The 22,202-nt window shown below is 29.8% G+C and overlaps 2 protein-coding genes and 1 non-coding gene across 3 annotated transcripts; all 3 read left to right on the forward strand.

Annotated features, from left to right (window-relative positions):
• The first annotated feature begins 1,106 nt into the window (after positions 1-1,106).
• On the forward strand, positions 1,107-6,337 carry LOC125820855 (NADP-dependent malic enzyme, chloroplastic-like). The gene is made up of 20 exons (XM_049500290.1): positions 1,107-1,225; positions 1,376-1,641; positions 2,166-2,286; positions 2,400-2,474; positions 2,682-2,833; positions 2,927-3,032; positions 3,245-3,310; positions 3,661-3,756; positions 3,860-3,931; positions 4,012-4,095; positions 4,202-4,300; positions 4,581-4,628; positions 4,758-4,811; positions 4,909-5,007; positions 5,088-5,177; positions 5,298-5,375; positions 5,490-5,564; positions 5,649-5,739; positions 5,965-6,093; positions 6,199-6,337. The coding sequence occupies exons 1-20, from the start codon at positions 1,196-1,198 to the stop codon at positions 6,285-6,287; spliced, it is 1,920 nt and encodes a 639-aa protein (XP_049356247.1). The 5' UTR covers positions 1,107-1,195; the 3' UTR covers positions 6,288-6,337.
• Positions 6,338-6,821: 484 nt separating this feature from the next.
• On the forward strand, positions 6,822-6,893 carry TRNAD-GUC (transfer RNA aspartic acid (anticodon GUC)). The gene has a single exon. It is a non-coding gene; the product is annotated as a tRNA-Asp (tRNA).
• A 1,620-nt stretch (positions 6,894-8,513) lies between these two features.
• On the forward strand, positions 8,514-10,134 carry LOC125820821 (histidine-containing phosphotransfer protein 4). The gene is made up of 6 exons (XM_049500258.1): positions 8,514-8,576; positions 8,789-8,919; positions 9,006-9,074; positions 9,203-9,274; positions 9,924-9,996; positions 10,084-10,134. Exons 1-6 carry the CDS (start codon positions 8,514-8,516, stop codon positions 10,132-10,134), a joined length of 459 nt encoding a protein of 152 aa, XP_049356215.1.
• The last annotated feature ends 12,068 nt before the right edge of the window (positions 10,135-22,202 follow it).

Below are 22,202 nucleotides of genomic sequence, written 5' to 3' on the forward strand. Positions count from 1 at the left end.
AAATAACTATGTTTATATTGAGAAATTTACTACTCCCTCCGTTCACTTTTACTTGTCACTTTTGACATATCAAAAAAAGACAATGATATTTTTTCATGTTTACCCTCATCAGTAAATACTCTTTCTTCAAACCATTTTTCAAGACTTAATACGAAACATCATTTAATAGTGATAGTTTGATAAACTACATATATCAATACTCGTTTTCTTAATGAGTGTGCCAAGTCAAAATGAGACAAGTAAAAGTGACAGAATGAAATATTTAACCACTTAAACTTTGTTGTCCCCTTGACAAGGGTTCAAATACTTGGACACTTGTAACAAATATTTTTCTATAATTTTAGATTTATAGAAATTCATAAACTGTTAAATTATGAATTCGCGTCTATCACAAAAGCATCTTACCATAATGCGAAATATTAGGTCCAAAGATAAAGACAGGTTCCTTGTATTACCATGAAGACTCTGCCAGTGGAATTTCCTTCTTTCCATAAATCACTTTAGATGCGTCACAGTTCACACGTCACCTTTCAATTTCCATAGCCTAATTTATTCCCCTTTAAACTTGTCAGATTAAATTTTATTTAGACATTTCAATTATATTTTGATTAAACACTTAAATAATGTGATATATTTTTAAAAATTAACTTATCTATACAAGGTCATGTTAAATTTTTGTGTTCATAATCCACATTAAATATAACAAAATTTGACACCAACAAAATATACTTATTTTTGACAAACTTTAAAAATTAAAATTGCTCAAAAATATACTCCCTTTATTTTAATTTATTTATCTAATTTTGTTTTATCATGAATCTTAAAAAAATTAAATTTTGTGTTTTAAATTAAAAATATAAAAAATGTATTAAAGTGTTCTTTAATTTCATAATTTTAAATATGTCAAGTAAAAGATTATTCATTGTTTTTTATAAAAAAAATAGATAAAATAATATGTGATAGGACAAATAAACTAAAACGGATAGATTAGTATACAGTCACTTTGAAGCTACACAAACGTGAGAATAATTTTTGTCATTTTTCTTGTGAAATTTACACGGTCTTGTCGCCGCATTTTCTTAGAATAAGCCCTCATAAGCAGATTTTTCTAGTATTTAACACTCTTTCTCTCTTTTCCCTTTTCTCAACAAAAACAAAATACTCTGTATTTCTTCTTCTTCTCTCACAAATCACAATGTTCTCATTGAATGGAACCAATTTTCCGGTAAATAACATTCTTAGCCCAAACCCCATATCTTGTTAGCTCTTAAATCATGGAATTCTTGATCAAATTTTATGATGAATTTCTTTGAATCTTTCATTTCCAGATTAGTCTTGCAAATGTTTTTGTCTGATCAGATTTTTGTTTTTGCAGAACGATTCGCTATCTGGGGTTTCAAGATGTTTGATTCAGTCCCGGAAAAAGGTGTCTTTTCCTATGGTGGTGGCCTCTGTGAGCCCAAATGGAGACCGGAATGTGAGTGTTTTAATGGAAAATACTTTGAAGGAGATGAAGGAAAATTCTCCAGTTATAGAGAAAGATTCTAAATCGACGGTCACTGGTGGAGTCGGCGATGTGTACGGCGAGGATAGTGCCACTGAAGATCAAACTATTACTCCTTGGAACTTCTCTGTTGCTAGGTGAAAAGATTCGATTTTTACGTTTTGTTTCGATATTTTCTATGCTCTCTATTAAAATTCCACATCATCTTGTCTAGTGCGGAGTGGACACAAATCAATAGTAATTTATTTTCGAAAAAATGTTTTTCAAAATATATGATCAATCGAACAGGAGAAAATTGGAAAGCTTTTATACTGAACATACCCTGGTTTCTGAAATTTGGTTTTTCAATTTGTGTTGCTTTTTGTCATTAATCATATGAATCTGTTAAAAAATGATTATTTTTTTTTGTTCTGGTCGGTTCTTATTATTTTCATTTTTATAATGCCACTTGATTGATTGTTTTTCTCCTGGTGTCTTTATATATTAGTTTAAAATTGTATCTTTCCATTTAAGCTCACCTGAAAATGATGTAATAGAATGGGATACTTGTTGATCTCCTTAATTTTTTGATGTTAAAAGAAAATGAGCATCATTGGTGAACCTGAGAAGTGTTTCTTCATTTGTATCCATTATGAACATGATTCTGTTTTTTGGTGAGCAGTGGATACTCATTGTTGCGTAATCCACACTACAACAAAGGGTTAGCTTTCAGCGAGAAAGAAAGGGATTCACACTATTTACGTGGTCTTCTTCCTCCTGTGGTTTTTAATCACGAGCTTCAGGTTGTCCATGTTGTGTTTTGCATAGCCTTAATTATGTCTCTCTCAGTCTTCCTCTTCCTGACCAAATGTAAGCTCTCTATTTAACTGCATTGTTGTGTCACTTCTTCTGTCAGGTTAAGAAATTGATGAACAATCTGCGTCAGTATGATGTACCACTGCAAAGGTACATGGCCATGATGGATCTTCAGGTAGTAGCACATAATATATGCTGATAATTAGTTGCTGCTTTCTGTTAAAGTTATACTTTAGTATTAAAGAAACAATGGCATAATAATAATTGGAGTCTGATTACATCTAAGACGTCCCAAACAAATAGATCTTGCTTGGATCAAGACCTTGTACATTTTCCCAATTTATTGGCATCATAATATACAAATTCTTGCATCCTGGTGCAGGAGAGAAATGAGAGGCTATTCTACAAGCTTCTTATGGAAAACGTGGAAGAGCTTCTCCCGGTAGTTTATACTCCAACAGTAGGTGAAGCATGCCAGAAGTATGGTAGCATCTTCAGACGACCTCAAGGCCTTTTCATCAGCTTGAAAGAAAAGTATGTGTTTGGAATTCAACAGATAATTTTCAAATTAGTGGCCCAAGTTTTTTTTTATTACATTTGGATCTGATTTGTTATAGCCATTTGCAGAGGCAAAATTCTTGAGGTATTAAAGAATTGGCCTGAGAAGAAAATTCAAGTTATTGTTGTAACTGATGGAGAACGAATATTAGGCCTTGGAGACCTAGGTTGCCAGGTATGTTCTATATGGACTTCACACTAATTTTTGGAATCATGTTAGGTGAATTCCAAGGAAAAACAGAAAACTAATCATCTGTTTGTTTAACTGATGTTCCCAGTTTCTCTATGCACCAATATATATTTTAAAACATATATATGACATATCTGCCCACATATTTCTCTTAGGTATCTAAAGACATATTAATGACAATCAATTCATCTTGACAGGGAATGGGGATACCAGTAGGGAAACTCTCTTTATACACCGCTCTTGGAGGCATTCGGCCGTCATCTGTAAGTTTCTGTAGGGAAAATGTAACAGTTGTTAGAAATGGACATGATGCCTTTCTTTCACAAATAGTATTGTATCTCATTGATGTTCGGTGAACTCAATCAAATCTTACATCTGCCAAAATGCTAAATAATCATATGGTCTGAAACTGTGTTATCTGACTGTTTTCTGCACATCGTTTCGCATAGAAACCTGCAAATAGCACATGTTACTTTATAGTTGCCCAGCTACTTGGCACTTGAAAAGCATTAGTTAGCATTATCAGTCAGGCAGAGCCTTATCTACTTCCTTTTACCTCCACCTAACCAATGGAGAAAAATCGGTAGATTAATTATCCTTTCTTCCTTTGCAGTGCTTGCCAGTAACCATTGATGTGGGTACAAACAATGAGAAATTGTTAAAAGATGAATTTTACATTGGGCTCAGACAAAGAAGAGCTAGAGGACAGGTTCACAATTTTTATTTCCTACAATGCTAGGTCATAGAGTACATTTCGTAGAAGGTTGTATATGTTTTTAACTTTCTTCTTTTGATGGTTCGTCCACATTCAGGAATATGCTGAACTCTTGGATGAATTTATGTCTGCTGTCAAGCAAACTTACGGAGAGAAAGTGCTCATTCAGGTTGGTTGTCTTCTGATGAAGTTGTACATATGTATATTGAACTTTACTCCGTGTTCTAACTTCATGACATACATCAATAGTTTGAAGACTTTGCGAATCATAACGCATTTGACCTTCTTGCGAAGTATGGAACTAGCCACCTTGTTTTCAATGATGACATTCAGGTAAGATAAGGACTCAAATATTATAATGCTGTCATAGAAGTGGTGTTTCTATGACTGATACACGCATTCTGTCACTAACATCTTCCTGTTCTGTGTTTTCCTCCAGGGGACTGCATCTGTGGTCCTAGCAGGGATCATGGCAGCACTAAACTTAGTGGGGGGAAACTTGGCACAGCATAAATTTTTATTCCTGGGAGCTGGAGAGGTAATGATGTTTTGACATACAGCTTTTGGTTTTGCCCTCATATTAGCTAACAATCTTGCTCGTTTAGCAAAATGAAGTTCGATTTTCATTATGTTTAAGACCAGAGGTGGATTTTTTCAGTGTTGAAACCTCCAAAGTTGTACTTGGAATTTCTCAACACCTTCCTCCTTTAAGGCCTTAGCAGTTTAAGAGCTGGATTTGATCATATATTAGTTTCCCTTCCATTGTATATCTCTGTAGATTTCCGTTATGCCCCTTAAATCACTTATTGACAATGCAGGCTGGTACCGGGATAGCAGAACTCATAGCTCTTGAGATGTCAAAACAGGTTTGGCCTTGAAGGAAACTATTTCTCTTTGTTTTGACTTTTGATTAAAGATCTTGTGTCAAAAGTTTCTACCACCTTTATAAAAACGAAATATGTCAAGTGATTTATGCAATGGTGTTCTTCGTGTAGACTGGAGCCCCTCTAGAAGAGACACGCAAGAGAACCTGGATGGTGGATTCTAAGGTATCTGAAATTGTCTGTATTAGATATTTTTATTCTTTCAATTGGTCTTCCAGCAGCTCATTGATTACTAAACATCCACACATCATTCTTCCTCTAGGGGTTGATAGTTAGGTCTCGTATGGAGTCACTTCAACATTTTAAGAGGCCCTGGGCTCATGACCACGAGCCAGTAAAAGAACTGGTGAATGCTGTGAAGGTACAAATATATCACCTCCTCCCAGTTTCGTTATCCTCCCCCTCGAAGTCTCATCCTTAACTCGTATTATTGTGTACCAGTTAATTAAGCCAACCGTCTTGATTGGGTCTTCTGGCACTGGGAAGACGTTTACTAAAGAAGTGGTACAAGCTATGGCAACCTTCAATAAGGTACTATTCCTTGTTCCTTGAAATCCTTCTCGGAGAAAAGCTGCATTCTGTAAGTCCACCTAGTTTGGGTAAAAGACTTAAGCAAGAATAATTTATTGTTATAAATGGTTTGTAATGCAGAAACCAGTTATTTTTGCTCTCTCCAACCCAACATCACAGTCTGAATGTACTGCTGAAGAGGCTTATACATGGAGTGAAGTAAGTTATTGGACAGTCCATTTTTTACGTTGAAGTTGGTATTACTCTGTCAATGTTCGTCTTTGCAGATGTTCTGTTTTCTTGCAGTTCTAAAAATTTTCCATATCCATACAGGGGCGGGCCATTTTTGCTAGCGGGAGTCCATTTGCTCCAGTTGAGTACAAGGGGAAAGTTTTCGTGTCTGGTCAGGTCTGAAATGTCAAAACATATGGCTTTACATTTTTCCTAAATACATTTAAATTTCATAACATTACGTACTCAATTTCTCTCTAGGGAAATAATGCATACATCTTCCCTGGTTTGGGTCTGGGACTTATAATATCTGGTGCTATTCGCGTTCATGATGACATGCTCCTGGCAGCCTGTAAGTTCTGCATAATGTTACTCTACTATTTATGATAATATCTAGTGCAATTCGCGTTCTGATCAACTTCTATCTCTTGATTATTTTCTGGATTATAACTTTTGTGCATATGCTACTGTAAACATTTTCCTGGAATTGGAATCTTTGACACCTTTACACTAAAGTGGTGCCTTTCATCCTCATAAAATCTTACATTTCTATCTCCGAATTATTTCATCTGAACAGCGGAAGCTTTAGCAGCAGAAGTAAGTCAAGAGAACTTGGAGAAGGGACTAATATACCCACCATTTGCCAACATAAGGAAGATTTCAGCTCACATTGCTGCCAAAGTAGCAGCAAAAGCATGTGAACTTGGTAATTTTTGCCTCTACAATCTTGTCACTGGAGAACTTTAACACTTTTTTTTCGACATGTATCTATCAATTGTAGTATTGATGTTCATTTCCTTTTGCTCAACAGGCTTGGCCACTCGTCTACCTCAACCGGAGAACCTAGTAACATATGCTGAGAGTTGCATGTACAGTCCAAGTTATCGTAGCTATCGCTAAGTCAAGGAAGATACATAAAATTAGTAGTCATGGATTTTCATAGCTTTGAAGATTAGTGTACTCATGGAGATGGTACTAATTTAGGAATATATAGACAATTTTTAGTTTTGTATTGGCCACTCAACATCTTTTGTGTAATTCTGACCCATTGGGTCAACACGGGCCACTGGCCCTCACTCCTTGTACTGATGTTTAGCTAATATAAAATAAATAAATTTTACGTATCTTTCTAACCAAAAAAAAATGTGGAGCAAATTGTACGTTGTTAATGCACAAAATTATAAGCAAGAAGCAGCTAATTAATATGCATTTTGGTGGAGAAACAGCTCTCCCATCTCGGTCTCCCGAGGGTCCTTAAAGCACAGGAATGGCTCTCAAACGCAATCGCTGCACATCTCTGGCCAAAATAGCATCCAGAAAGGTCAAATGATCATCCAACTAAACCGATTCATATCAGAGCAAGGTGAGCCAGCTTCAGTAAATAAGTTGTCTGTTGAGAATGTATTATTATTTAGATATAAATATGTCAACAAGGTCGTTGTAGTATAGTGGTAAGTATTCCCGCCTGTCACGCGGGTGACCCGGGTTCGATCCCCGGCAGCGGCGTTTATTTTTTTGTTGTGTTTCATTTTATTTATTTATCAAAACTAAACAATTTATTTCTACTGTATTTACATTATTGGAGTAATATTTATGTAAGTCCTTTTTGTAGGCCTACCAACTAAAAAAGAATTTGTTGGATAGGGTGAGCAGAACAGAATAGTGTGGAAGAATATTTATTTATGTATATATAAAAATAATAAAAAGTGACCCTAACTAAAAGCTAACTTTTGAATGGTTGCATTTACGCTAAAATAAAATATGAAATATCCAAAGTTGTATCATTGAGTAAAAGAGGGGATAATTCTCCAGAGATAGACATATAAGTGCAATTTATGAAAGAGCAATAATATTGCATGAGCCATGATGTAATAAAGTACTATAAAGGGAAAAGAAAAAGGTGCCAATAATGTATTTAATTTGGACAAAGGCTTACTATTCTTATCAACATTGTATCATGATAAGGGAATCGAAAGTTTAGTAAATATATATATATATATATATATATATATATATATATATATATATATATATATAGAAGTATTCCTTTTTTGGGAAAAAGTAAAACCAATAACACAACTACTCCCTTTTTTTTGTTCCCCATTGTGATTCGATTTATCCGTATTAGAGCCTAAGATTATGATAAATGAAATATATAGCTAAGAACCATGAGCATTATGAGATTTCTTTTTATTTGTTCCAGCCTTTATTAGATAAAAGTTACTCGATACATGTAATAATGGGAGGTAATAGATACCTTGTATAATTAATTGAGATGCGTGCAAGTTGATCCAAACACCACTCTAATTAAAAGAAAATCAATTTTGAAAGTAAAGAGCATTCCTACAAATATGAAATGTGATGATATAATAAATCTCCAGATATCATTCTAGAAAAAAGAATTTAGGGAATAAAGCTATAATGATATGATCTCTTCTCCAATACTTCATTCTCAATTATTCCAATTTGGGCTCTCATTAATTTTTAACTTCAATTTTCCTTATTAAGTCACTTCAAGGAATGATACTGTTTTTTAATATTCCCTACTCCACTTCCGTATTGGACTCTTAAGTCATGAGTTACATCAATGTAACCAAGTCAGCCAAGCACGACAAGTGTCATACTACCCCATGCTCGTGGGTTTAAGCCATATTTTGAGAATGAAAAGAATCATGTTGAGAGGGTATCCCTAGAAATGGATTTGTAATGCAGGACGTCCCTAGAAAATGAGTTCTACAACCTACAAATTCAAATTTAGTCAAACTTCAATACATATACCAGCCATCATGTGGGAAACAAAAAAAAAGTTTATCATATACTTTCCCTTGATTTGTACACAAATTATTTCTTGTAAATATTTAAGAAATTCAAAAAATTATAACTATTTAATAAATTTCTTACTAAATTTAGAGAAAAAAAATCGATTCAAGTGAATCTTGAACCCATATCTTCTAAGCTAGGTCTGCCTTAGGTCCTTTTTTTGCTCCTATATAAACCACCTTACCCTTGTTCCATTTCCCACTACCTTCTCCATATTCAGCATACAATTTCTAAGTATATTAGTATTAGTAGTATTATTATCTTTTAATTACTCTATTTGTGTGTCTATAATTCATTGTTATTCGTATGGAAAGAAATAATAACTTGCATCGTCAAGTTGCTAGCCTTAGGCAGTCCCTTTTCGATCAGGTTCCTCTCTTCTTTTTTTTGCATTTATTATTAGGGGCATTGATATCGCAAAATGCCCTACAACTAGTTAAATAGCTCAAAGTTATCCTTTCTACTAACCGTTAATCCAAACAAAAAAATGACTAATTTTTTTGTCCGTGAACTATTCGAAATTGGACAGTTTTAATTAGATAGTAGGTTTTAATTGGTTTGAGTCACTTGCATGGGTGCAGGGATATGTTGATGAGCAATTTATTGAGTTGGAAGAGCTGCAAGATGATGCTACTCCTAACTTTGTGGAAGAAGTTGTTACTTTGTTTTATAATGATTCTGCTAGGTTCATTCATAATATTGACCAATCATTGTGAGTTTTTTTTTCCTCTTAGACATATATAATGCACTGATTGATTAATATAATTATTTAATTTATTGAATGTTTAATTATTTTAGGGAAGAACATCCTCTTGATTTTGCAAAGCTTGACAACTATATGCATCAGTTTAAGGGCAGTAGTTCAAGGTTAGAAATTAATAAGATTGGTTATATGATAAACTAGATACTTACAATAATTAATGAAAATGATAATTTCCTTTAATTTATCATCAAACTTATTATAACAACTTTTTTTCATGACTAATTGTATGCAGCATTGGAGCCAAGAAAGTTAAAATTGAATGTACACAGTTCATGGTATACTGCCGAGCTGGAAACGTGGAAGGGTAATTAATCGTCATTAATATAAATAATTTTTTACACTATCAACATAATTTAATATGTTATAGCATGTTACGATCAGAAATCTAATATCAATTATCAATATTTACTCCAAGACATTATTATAAGTGACTAGCTTGCACTATTATTACGAAAGGGAGAAAGTACACAGGAAAAAAAAGTTGAAAGTATTTTTAACCTGGACCGTATAGATAAAATGTAACATTAGAAATTACATTGTATGTACCTATTGACCTTGAAAATAGTCTTAAATTTTTAACTTTCAATTTCTAGCCCATTTAACAAAAAATCAAGGTTAAAAGTTGATGTCTATCTAATTTCTATTGAATATTCTTACTCATTTATAGTATTATTTATACCCAAATATTAATCCTCTGGAACTTACTTGTCGTAGTTGATGGCTTGCAAGATGCTCTTACATGCCTACTGGCTTATTTAGAATTTACTTAAATATGGTTTTTTACTAGTCGACATTTTTGTCGAGACAGAATATATCATAAACTATTCATGCATCACAAAATTGTACACTAGTCATGTTTTGTCAAGGCATATATTTTACTCTTTTCAGATCTCATCGTGAGATTATGTGATTAATTTTTTTCTTTATTTTAATTTCTTCGTAAATTGAAGCAGATGTAAGAGAACTTTTCAGCAATTAAAGAGAGAATATGCGGTACTCAGAAAGAAGCTAGAAGTTTATTTTAAGGTAGCAACAAATATACTCGAATTATTTCTGCTAATTAATTAATTAATTAAAATGAATGTGATGAAATTTGTTACTGTATATATGCAGTATGCAAGACAAGCTGGACCAACTGAAACGGCGTCGTATCACCCAAAGTAACTCTATTAGGAATATAATCTAAGTGACTCCAAGTTAAAAATGCACAACTCCTTGTTAAATGTAATGATAAAGGGAATGATTTGTATTAGCATTAATTAGAGTTTATTAATTAGAGCTACACCTTATAGTATGTTATGGATGAATGAAATATATATACAGAATTCGACAATTCTAAAGAATGAAACTAAGCAACTTTTTTAGATTTCATTCTTTAATATAACATCAACATAACAATAACATTATAAAGCAATATAGGCATTTATCTCATCCATCCACCGAGAAAAACACCTGTCGTACACTAAAGGTTCACGTGCTTCTTTATTCAAAACAAAAAAATATTCTGAAAGAACCCACATATAAAAAAGTGGATTGGTCTGCTCATTATTTGTGTTCGTACATTTTTTCAAAGGACAGAAATCACATACTTTTAAGGCAAAATTACCATCTGTCCCTTATAAGTTTATAATTACAGAAATCCCTCAAAAATTTAAAAAACGGATACAATAATATAAGCGTTAATACATTAATCTGATGCACGAGATACATTAATCGTCAAGTAAGATACATTACATTTTATACATGACACACTAATCTGATGCGTGAGATACACTAATTTGATGCGCGAGATACACTGATTTGAAGCGCGAGGTACATTTTATACATGATACACTAATCTGATGCGCGAGATACACTAAACTGATAAGCGAGATACACTAATCTGATGAGCGAAAATGAGGGATTTTGGAGATTTGTAAAACTTATAGGGGATAATGATAATAAGTAAACTAAAAGGTGAATTTCTGTAATTTTTCCTTTTTCCATTATTGCAGTATTCGTGAGTTTAGCATTTGAAAAGTAAGGCCCATATATTACTTTTTACTGATTTTATTCCTTTTATAGCATGAAAAGTTTGGCCCAAAAAGCTGCATTTGGGCTTAAATGAGTGATGTTCTAGTCCGATCGGTTCGATTTTAAAGTGTTATTTTAAAAAGAAATTAGAAGACACTTAATCCATTTAAAATAGGCTAATATAACCCAAATTTAATTATACAAAACGTTGCTGAAATATTTTGTTTTTATTTGATATTCATATTATATAACATCATAATAAAAAAAATTAAATACTCAAAACATTATATAATAAATTAAAATCCATTTGATACCTCTTCAACTATAATATAAAAAAAATTAAAGCAATGTATCTGTAACTATCAATTCTTCACATTTTATCCAAATTGTCTTAGCTATGAAAAAAATAAAAGAAGAGAATGACTCACCATGGTTCACGTTATAAGTGCAGAATTACAAACAAAAATAGACATGCAACTCAACACTTGTTAAAACATATTCTGTAACGTAAACGTCAGTTACACTAAAAAAATTTTAAAAAAAAAGTAAAGTCACCCATGTGAAAGAAAGAAAAAGAAGAAAAGCTAAAAAGGAAAGAGGACAAATTAAAGATTGTTCACGTGTTATGTGTTATTATTACAAGTGAAAATATAAATATTCATTTGAATAAAATATATAAGAAAAACACTTATTAAAAAAAAATTGTAGCTTAAAGGTCTATGAAAACGAAAACATTTATATGGAAGAAAGAAAACAATGAAGAGCATAAAAAATGACAAATCAAAGATTATTCATATTTTATGTGTTATTTTTTATTACAAATAAAAATACAAACATGCAATAAAACACATAACAAGGAAACATTTATTAAAACATTTTTTTGTAATGTAAAAATTTGTTACACAAAAGTTCTAAAAATGTTAAATAAAGTCACACTCGTGTGGAAGAAAGAAAATTTAAGAAGAGCTAAAAAAGATAAAATAATATATATTTATTTATACGTATTTAAGCATGAATGTTGTATTCTTAAATAGATTCGATTATGCTAACACTAGTACACTGTATTTTATGGAACACATATCAATATTTTTATTTTTATTTCAATTAGTTTCGTTTTTTTAACAAACTTTATTCCCAAGTCCCCCTTAAATAATTTGATTTTTTTAAAAAAATAAAATATCACAATATATCAACAGTTTCACAAGGAAGGTAAATATTTTTAAAAATTACAACTAATAATTAAACTATAAAGGGATAAGCTTGTTCTAGACAAAACGCTTATACTTAAAAATAATTTGATTTCGTCAAAAAAGTATCAAAATAAAGCATATAAATATAATATTTAAAATCTCAAGGAAGGTAAGTTCTATGAATACAAATATGGAAGGATGTTTATGACATTAATTGTGTAACCTAGTCATTATTAAATTAATAAAAAAGAATCTTTTTCATAATATTAATGTATTTTAAAATTTCATAATCAATGATTGATTACTAATAATTTAAGAGTTGCAAAATTAAAAATATAATTGACAATAATTATGTTTATCTTATTTTATTTAATTCATCAATTATTTATTAATTTTCTAAAATAAATTATAAGTCAAAATTAAATTATCATTTTTTTGAATATTCATGTTTTGAGTTGAGTCTTTTATGATTTTTTAAAAAGTAAAGATAAAGTAAGTTACATTAAAAATAAAAAAAGTAAAAATTGTAATAAGTAAAAATTATTTATGCAAGTAGAGAAATACTTGTGACAGATAAATATTAATAAATATGTCAATTTTATTTATTTATTTTTCTAAAATAAATCATAAGTCAAGAATAAAATATCATGTTTGAATACTTATTTTTTGAGTTGAACCTTTTTATGATTTTTTAGAAAATGAAGTGAAAGTTACGTAATTTTATTTTATTTTTAAAAAAAAAAGAACTAACAAAATACTAAGGATTGTTATTAGTAAATATAATTTATGAAAACAAAGAAACACATGTAATAGATAAATGTTTGATAAAATGACAATTTTATTTATTTTCTACCTCTAACTGATGAATACTAACGGATATGACAATTTTATCTATTTATTTATTTTCTAAAAAAACTCATAAATCAAAATTAAACATCATTTTTGGAATTGATTCTTGTCATGATTTTTTAAAAGAATGAAGTTAAAGCTACTAAATTTTAAAAAAGGAAATATAAAAAATGTATTTATGCAAATAAGGAAATACTTATAGCCGGTGAATATTAACATATATGACAATTTCATTTATTTATTTATTTTCTATAAATGGCATACATCCAAAGTAAATATCATGTTAAGTTTTTATAATTTTAAAAAAAATGAAGTTAGTTATAAATTAAAAGTAAAATATATATTTTTTGAATATTTAAATTTTGAGTCGATCCTTTTTATGATTTTTAAAAAAATAATGAAGTTAGAGTTACTTAAATATAAAAATAAAAATAATAAAATATTAAGAAGTTATATTTTATATCATGATAATAAACTTATGCTCTTAAATTTGTTCGTTATTATCTCTAATTTTCGGCAAACCTTTTGATGATGAAAGGTAAATCTATGAGATTTATGATGAGCCCTACGCTCATCTCTTTCTTCTCTAGTCCTTCTTCTAGATCTTCTTTTCTTATGATGAGATCTATGAGATTCTGATTTAGAAGTTTCTCGATTGGTGCTTTTTGAAGCATCCAGTAAACCGAATTGAGTACAAAAATCTCCTAATTAAGACTTTTCTCTAAGCTTATCCATTTTAAGCTGTCTTGAGAGCTTTAACTCATTGCACAAATTTATGTCTTCTTGCGTACAAGCCCCAATACGTTTTCCATAAGTAAAATCATTATAGGGAATAATTCCTTGTGGATTTCTAAGAGTCTTTTTTACTATTTCTGCAAATAAAGAAGGTAAGCCATCAATAAATTTGGTTTTCCAGAATTCTAAACCATTTTCGGGAAGTTCCATTACCCGACTTAAATAAATGTCTTTATACCATCTAAACTCACCTAAACGTCTACATCTAAGACCATTTAGTAGATATCTAATGGTTTCATATTGATTGGTAAATCTACCACTAAAATGTTCAAGAATAGTTAAAATTAGTATATACACAGCGTCTTCTCTATTTTGAACAAAGGCAAAGCCTAAATTATCAACTCCTTCATTTACTGCCTTAGCATTAATTACAGCTGCTCTCACATCAGAGGGCATATAATTATCCCACCATCCTCTTAGGTGACCGATAAATCCTGCAATAATCATCTTGCAAATGGTTTTGTCAGTGTTACTAACACTTTTGCAGATAGTAGCATACATAAGCATCCTATGAACCATAATCGTCAACTGCCTATCAGTTAACCCATCGAGATTCCATTCATAAATCTCACTTCCACTATAAGAAGTGTTAGTTTGTTTCCAATCTCTTTCCTCTATTAAAACATCTTGAGGAGTAGGCTTGGGATAATAATATGTTTGCATGCTAGGTTTTCTAGCATAAGCAGTATTACCACTATTCTTCTTTGGATACCCATGAAGTTTATTAACTTTCATTTCCACTTGAGTTTTGAAATCAAAAAAAAGTGGCTTCCATCTCATCTGCAAAATCTTCAGCGAGACTTATCGGTTTCGCACTTGCACCAAATTGAGAAAACTTTTTATCAAGAAGGTTTTCAAAGTCGTGCAAAGGTCTAAGAATAAAATCCTGAATCTCAGGAGGCCTTTGAATATGAACATCAGGCTGTTTTGACGAAAAAGCCTGTTCCGAAACTTGTTTCACAGATTTTAGCTTATTATCAATTTGAGCAATCAGATTAGACAGACTATCTAAGTTATTGTCTAGAGAACAAATATGTTCACCAATAACTTTAACATATAGACCCAAATAATTATTTTGAGAAATAAGACGATTAATTTCATTGATACTAACTGCGGCGACTTCATTATCAATAAATTTATGAAAAACAGTAAAAGTAATACCAGTAATATTTGGTAAAATAAACAGAGCTTGAGGAGGATAAATGGATTGAATAATATTACATGATTCATTTTTGTAAGATCGTTCAAGAACGTTGATGAATAAAGGCAAATAAGTGGTTATAAACCAAAGCACAAAGAACATAATATGATTATGTAGTGCACAAGTTTCATAAAACTCTTGAGAAATATTATTTAAATCTTTTTTACTATAAGTGTCAAAAAATCAAGTTTTAAACCGGTTCCATTTATCATTTAAAAATTCGTTTTGAATATATTTTCTTGTCAGTGAACCTGGACTAAAATCAATTTGATGTTCACTCATCATTAAGTATCATTAAGATTAAAATCCATCTCGGATACAGAAGGAATATCCTTATCAGAAACATTAGATGATTTATCATTCGTTTGAACAATGTTTAACCGATGATCAATTTTAATTTTTTGTTTTTCTGTAGATATAACTGTTGACAAAGTATGTAATGAAGCAGCGCGATTTCTAGCTGGACCATAACAAGGTTCTATAGGAAAAATATGTTGAATAGTCAGTCTTCTATCAGAAGCAAAAAAATGTCTACTATAAGGAACACTTTTTTCATCAAACTGTATACAAATGTTTCCATCGAAATTTTAACTAATATGAGAATATTCAGAATTGGTGACATCATTTGTCAATTGTTCAGGGGGTATAACAGAATCTAGAGTCCAAGTTGTAGGAAAATTAATTTCTTCCCATTTTAAAAGTCTTCTAGTAGTGATCTTAGATTTGGCGAAATTAGTTTCTACCAAAATAGTTTGATCAGATGTATCATATAACTTACATCTAGGATTCAAAGTAGCAAGTAATTTAAAATAGAGTCTATAAGACAAGCAGATTAATTCAGAACCAGCTGCATAGTAATAATCATGTGTTTTAACATTCAAAGTTAAAGCATCTAAGATATTAGAATCAGTTAAAGATAATTGCAAATTTGGTTGAGCACTAAAATAGACTGGACCATAGGCCACTGTAGATTCTATCGAACCCATCAAAGATTGTCAAAAATTTAAATTTCTTGCATCTCGTAAAGCCGCTAAGAAAGTCTCAGGTAACCCTTTAAGAGTTAAATGTTTAAAAACAATTTTAACCATGCCAATGTGCAAAAACTTATATTGAGATCTATATAAATCAATATCTCGCTTATTTAATAAACGAATAGTTTGTTTAGACGAGTTTAACGCCAAAGATTGCTTTATTGTTTTAATCAACTGTTTATTTGAGATTTTATCAAACCATCCATAATTATAAATAGTTTTTATATTAACTTTCGGAATAGTCCATTTGTTAAATAAATAAAGGTTTTGAGGTATATCTACCTCTTCTAACCGAGTACTTATAATATCATCTTGATCCGTAAAAAGAGAATATATCTATGCTGAAATTCTTTACATCAATTATATATATATATCATGAAAGTTCCTAGGCTCTGATACCAACGATACAGGATCACTGACCTGGCCGTAGTCCACCCAGTCATAGCAGGATCACTGACCTGGCGGTAGTCCGCCTAGTCATAGATCAAGCAAGTCAATATCCTTAGAGGTAGTCCAACTACATAAGAATCGAAATACATAAGAATTTTAACATAGTTTCTCAGACTGCATGGTTTAATTATTTTACCCAAACAAAGGGTCTGTCAAGAAGCTAATACATACTTTTATTGAGTCCATGTGTCTGATAATTCTAACCGGGTATCAGGCGCCCTACTTATCAAACTCAATTTCGGGCTAAAAACCACGGCTCATCAGACGGAGTCATAAAGACAAAGCCAATAAAAGTAGTACTAGATCTGACTGTACCTTAATCTTAGAACCAAGTCGAGAAACCATACTAAAATTATTCTATATTTAAATAAAGCTTAGATTCGTTCATGGTCTATACAAAAGAGAAGTTAGTTATCCGGCATAGATATAAATTTTTAGCCGGACATAGTCACGGCTTAGATTGGACAATTTATATAAGTAAAAGACAGGAAGAAAGAGAAAATAAAGTACCTTGGTGTTACCAAACCGCACACTTTATTATTTCGGTTAAAATCCGGCAAACTTACAATACTTAGTAAGAATAGTTTACAAGAGAGAGAGAGAGTGCAAAAGGGAAGAGAAGGTTTCTAAAACCTGCTCTCAATTAAAGAAAAACAAACTTATTTATAGAAAAAGAAAGCATCTTTGTACAGGATACTGGGCCCCTATCTGGGTCCTGGTAATAATGTATCTACTATAGGTGAACAATGTATCTACTGTAGGTGAATAATGTTGCTACAGTAGTGCGGGCCTACTATCGACGCGGATAAGCTTTACACTTCTTTTTACATCTTGTCTTTTAATTTTGCCAAAAAATCTTCGGCTTTCTTCAGTGCATCCACTGGTGTGTCTTCTTCATATGGTTGTGCTTCGTGCATATCTTCACTTGTTTCACTACGCATTGATGAATCTGATTTTGCGTAATGACTTATATTTAGAAGAATTTTCTTCTTTATTTCTTCTAAATACTTCGTAATCATTTCATTTTGTTCTCCTTCATCATGATTAGAAATTTTTCTAGTCATATGTTTTACGGAGGCTGAGTCATCAGTCATAATTCCTTTATTAGGAATCGATTTATAATCGTGTATGGTTTTCGTTATTAGATCCAACAATTCTTGTCCGTATATAGACTTTGTTTGAGGATCTTTCTTCATCAACTTGTCCCAAAAATTATTATAATAAGTTCTGTATAGGCAAGGGATTTGTTCCTCAGTGAAATCTACTTTCGGAACCCATTTATGAATCCATGGAACAGAGAATTCTATAAAAAAATATATATGTTCAATTTGTTGAAAATAACAAATATGTTCTTGATGATATAACTTGTTGAGATCTGGGGAAATCTTGACCCATTCTTTGTATAACTTAAGGAATGGTTCGGACAATATTTTTATGGTTGACCCATGGTATGACCACCAGTTTAAAAACCAATTTGGTATAGGGTTAGCAAATATCTTAGCACATACCTTTATAAACCAAGTATGTTTATGCCTCTCATTGTTATAACAGAGGACTTTATTAAATGTCTGAATATAATCCCAATAGGTAAAGCTTACCATGACTTTGTTCAGACTGAATTGTCTTTCAGTCATTGAGAAAATACCCCAATCTTCAATATGAATGACGTGTTTTATATTCATTTTAGAGAAGTTATAAATATTCTCACTTGTATTGTATCCTGAAAAATGTTGAAATTCAATACCTGTGCTTATCAGCAGAGTCTCATAATAATAATAATAATAATAATAATAATTATTATTATTATTATTATAATATAATAACAACAACAACAACAATAATAATACAACAATTGCCATGATTATCAATTCTTTTCGTTTTATTCAAGTTATTTTAGTAGTTGAAAAATAAAATAAAAAAGAGGATAACTTTTCATGGTTCACGTTTTAAGTGTATCATTACAAACAAAAATAAACATGTAACTCAATGCTTATTTTAAAATATATTTTGTAACGTAAAAATTAGTTACACAAAAATTTAAAATAATAATATTACAACAATATAATCGTGATTATCATTTTTTTTACCCAAATTATCTTAGTAGTGAAAAACAAAATAAAAAAGAAGATGCAATATAGTCGTGATTTTTAATTCTTTTCATTTAATCCAAGTTATCTAAGCAGTGAAAAAAATAAAATTAAAAAGAGGATGACTCACCATGGTTCACGTTTTAAGTGTATCATTACAAACAAAAATAAACACGTAATTCAACACTTGTTAAAACATATTTTATAACGTAAAAGTTAGTTACACAAAAAAAATAAAAAAAATATATCACAACAATATAGCTATGGTTATCAATTCTTCCAATTTTACCCAAATTATCTTAGTGGTGGAAAAAAAAAAAAAAAAAAATAGGATGACTCACCACAGTTCACGTTTTAAGTGTAGCACTACAAAAAAAAAAAACGAACCTAACACTAGTTAAAACATATTTTGTAACATAAAAATTAGCTACACAAAAAATTCTAAAAAATTAATATTACACCAATATAGCCGTGATTATCAATTCTTTCCATTTTATCCAAATTATCTTAGCAGTAAAAAAAATAAAATTAAAAAGAGGATGACTCATCATGGTTCATGGTTTAAGTGTATCATTAAAAAAAAAACACGTAACTCAACATTTGTTAAAACATATTTTGTAATGTAAAACTTAGGGAAAAGGGTGTGAAAAATACTTCAACTTTGGTCGAAATTACTGTTACGATACCAAACTTTGGAAATGACCTTCTACCCCTATACTATTTAATAGTGTATTTTAAAGGTATACATGTCCCTACATGGACATCATAAATATTGCATCATTTTAAATAGTAATGTGTCCACGTGGACACATATATACCTTTAAAATACACTATTAGATAGTGCAGAGAGGTAAAAGGTCCTCCATAAAATTTGGTATCGTAACAACAATTTCGACCAAAGTTAAAGTATTATTCAGACCCTTTTCCCTAAAACTTAGTTACACAAAAATAAAAATAATGTTACATCAATGTAGTTGTGATTCTCAATTCTTTCCATTTTACCCAATCTTAGCAGTGGAAAAAACAAAATAGGATGACTCACCATAGTTCTTGTTTTAAGTGTATCATTATAAGCAAAAATAAGCACGTAACTCAACACTTGTTAAAACATATTTTTTAACGTAAAATTTAGTTACACACAAAATTTTAAAAATTAATATTACAACAATATAAATGTGATATCGATTCTTCACATTTTATCCAAGTTATCTTAGCCGTTGAAAAAACTTGCAACTAATAATTAAACTATAAAGGGGTAACCTTACACTAAACAAAAAGTTTATACTTGAGAGTAATTTAATTTAGTCAAATAAGTATATCAAAATAAACACATGTAAATATAATATTTAAAACCCCAAGGGAGGTAAGTTCTATGAATACAAAGATGATATGATGTTTATTACATCATTCACTTATTTAACTCCGAAACAATTAAAGCGTTGCAAATTTGAAAATCCAAATGCAGCTTAGTAATTAAAGTGTTGAAAATTAAAAATCTAATTTAATTGATCATTAATTATATAATCTAGTCAACAGATTTATAATAATAAAATCTTTGACTATTTAATATATTAATTTATTTGTCAATTTTATAATCAATGATGGACACTACTAATAATTAAAGTGTTGCAAAATTAAAAGTCTAATTTGACAATATCATACTATTTATTTAATCTGATCCATCAATTATTTATTTAGTTTCTAAAATAAATCATATGGCAAGAGTAAAATATCATGTTTTGATTATTCATGTTTTGAGTTGGTCTTTTTTATGATTTAAAAAAAAAAATGTAAAGTTACTTACATTAAAAAAGAAAAAAAGAAAATATTAAAAAATATTTTAAGTAAAAATAATTTATGCAAGTAAAGAAAGACCTGTGACAGATAATTATTGATAAATATGACAATTTTTTTTTTTAAAAAGCCATAAGTCAAAAATAAAATATCATGTTTGAATACTTTATTTTTAAAGTTGAACCTTTTTATGATCTTTAAAGTTACTTAAATTTTTTTTAAAACTAACAAAATATTAAGATTTTTTATAAGTAAATATAATTTATGCCAGCAAAGAAATACTTGTAACAAATAAATGTGGATAAATATAACAATATTATTTATTTTCTACTTATATAACTGATAAATACCAATAGATATGACAATTTTATTTATTTGTTTATTTTCTTAAATAAGTCATAAATTAAAAGTAAAACATAATATCTTGAGTTGATTCTTTTTATGATTTTATAAGAAAATGAAGTTAATGCTACTCAAATATTTTTTTAAAAGGAAATATAAGAAATGTATTTATGCAAATAAAGAAATACTTATAACAAGTGAATGTTAACAAATATGACAATTTCATTTATTTACTTATTTTCTTAAAAAAAAAGTCACAAATCAAAAGTAAAACATCATATTTTGAGTTGATTCTTTTTATAATTTTTATTAAAAATAAAGTTAGAGCTGAGTAAATTTTATAAAAGGAAATACAAAAAATGTATTTATATGCAAATAAGAAAATACTTAGAACAAGTGAATGTTAACAAATATGACAATTTTATTTATTTATTTATTTTCTAAAAATGGCATAAATCCAAAGTAAAATATCATGTTTTAAATATTCAGATTTTGAATTGATCATTTTTATGATTTTAAAAAAATTAAAGTAAAAAGTATTAAAATTTAAGAAGAAAATAATAAAATATTAAGAATTGTCACAGGTAAAAATAAGTTCAAGCAAGTAAGGAAACACTTATATAAAGAAGATAAATGACAACAATACAATTTCATTTATCTATTTGTTTTCTATATAAAGTAATAAATCAAAAGTAAATTATATTTTTTTTGAATATTTAAATTTTGAGTTGATCCCTTTTATGATTTTTTAAAAAAGAAAATAATGAAGTTAAAGTTACTTAATTTAAAATTTAAAATAATAAAATATTAAGAAGTTATATTTTATATAATGATTATAAATTTATGCTCTTAAATTTATTGGTTATTATCTCTTATTCTTGGCTAATCTTTTGGTGTTTAAATATAAGTTTTTCTTCACATATTATCATTATTGAGTCATATATTTTCACGAACCACTTTTTTCGTATTTTCCTTCAACTTGCATTTTTTGATGGGCATCATCGGGTAAATCACCGTTTGTTTCCTTATAAATAATGTTAGGATCAGCCGGCTCATTCTTAGAATTTAAGAAAAAAAAAAAGACACAACGAAATTATTTTATTGCAATGACATATCTACCCGTTTCATAAGTTCTCCGATTTATTCTATCATAACCCTAATAGCCAAGAGTTGAAATCCCATTCTAACTTAAGATTCTTGTGGTTCTTGAGTGCAGGAGAATCATAAACAGAAAGTTTTTGCCGACTCTTTGATCTTAGAAATGAATGGTGGTTTTTATCCGGCAATTTCAGTAAGTGTCAGTGGTACAAATTCATTTTATTAATTGATTTGATTGATATTTTTTTTTGTCAAAGTTGAAATCTTATTCTAACTTAAGATTCTTGTGGTTGTTGAGTGTTGGAGAAATAGAAACAGAGGGTTTTTGCCGACTCTTTGACCTTAGAAATAGACAGCGATTTCGGTAAAGTTAGTGGTACAT

This window comes from Solanum verrucosum, unplaced genomic scaffold, assembly GCF_900185275.1.
Source record: "Solanum verrucosum unplaced genomic scaffold, falcon-dt-bn FXZP01000117.1, whole genome shotgun sequence".
NCBI lineage: Eukaryota > Viridiplantae > Streptophyta > Magnoliopsida > Solanales > Solanaceae > Solanum > Solanum verrucosum.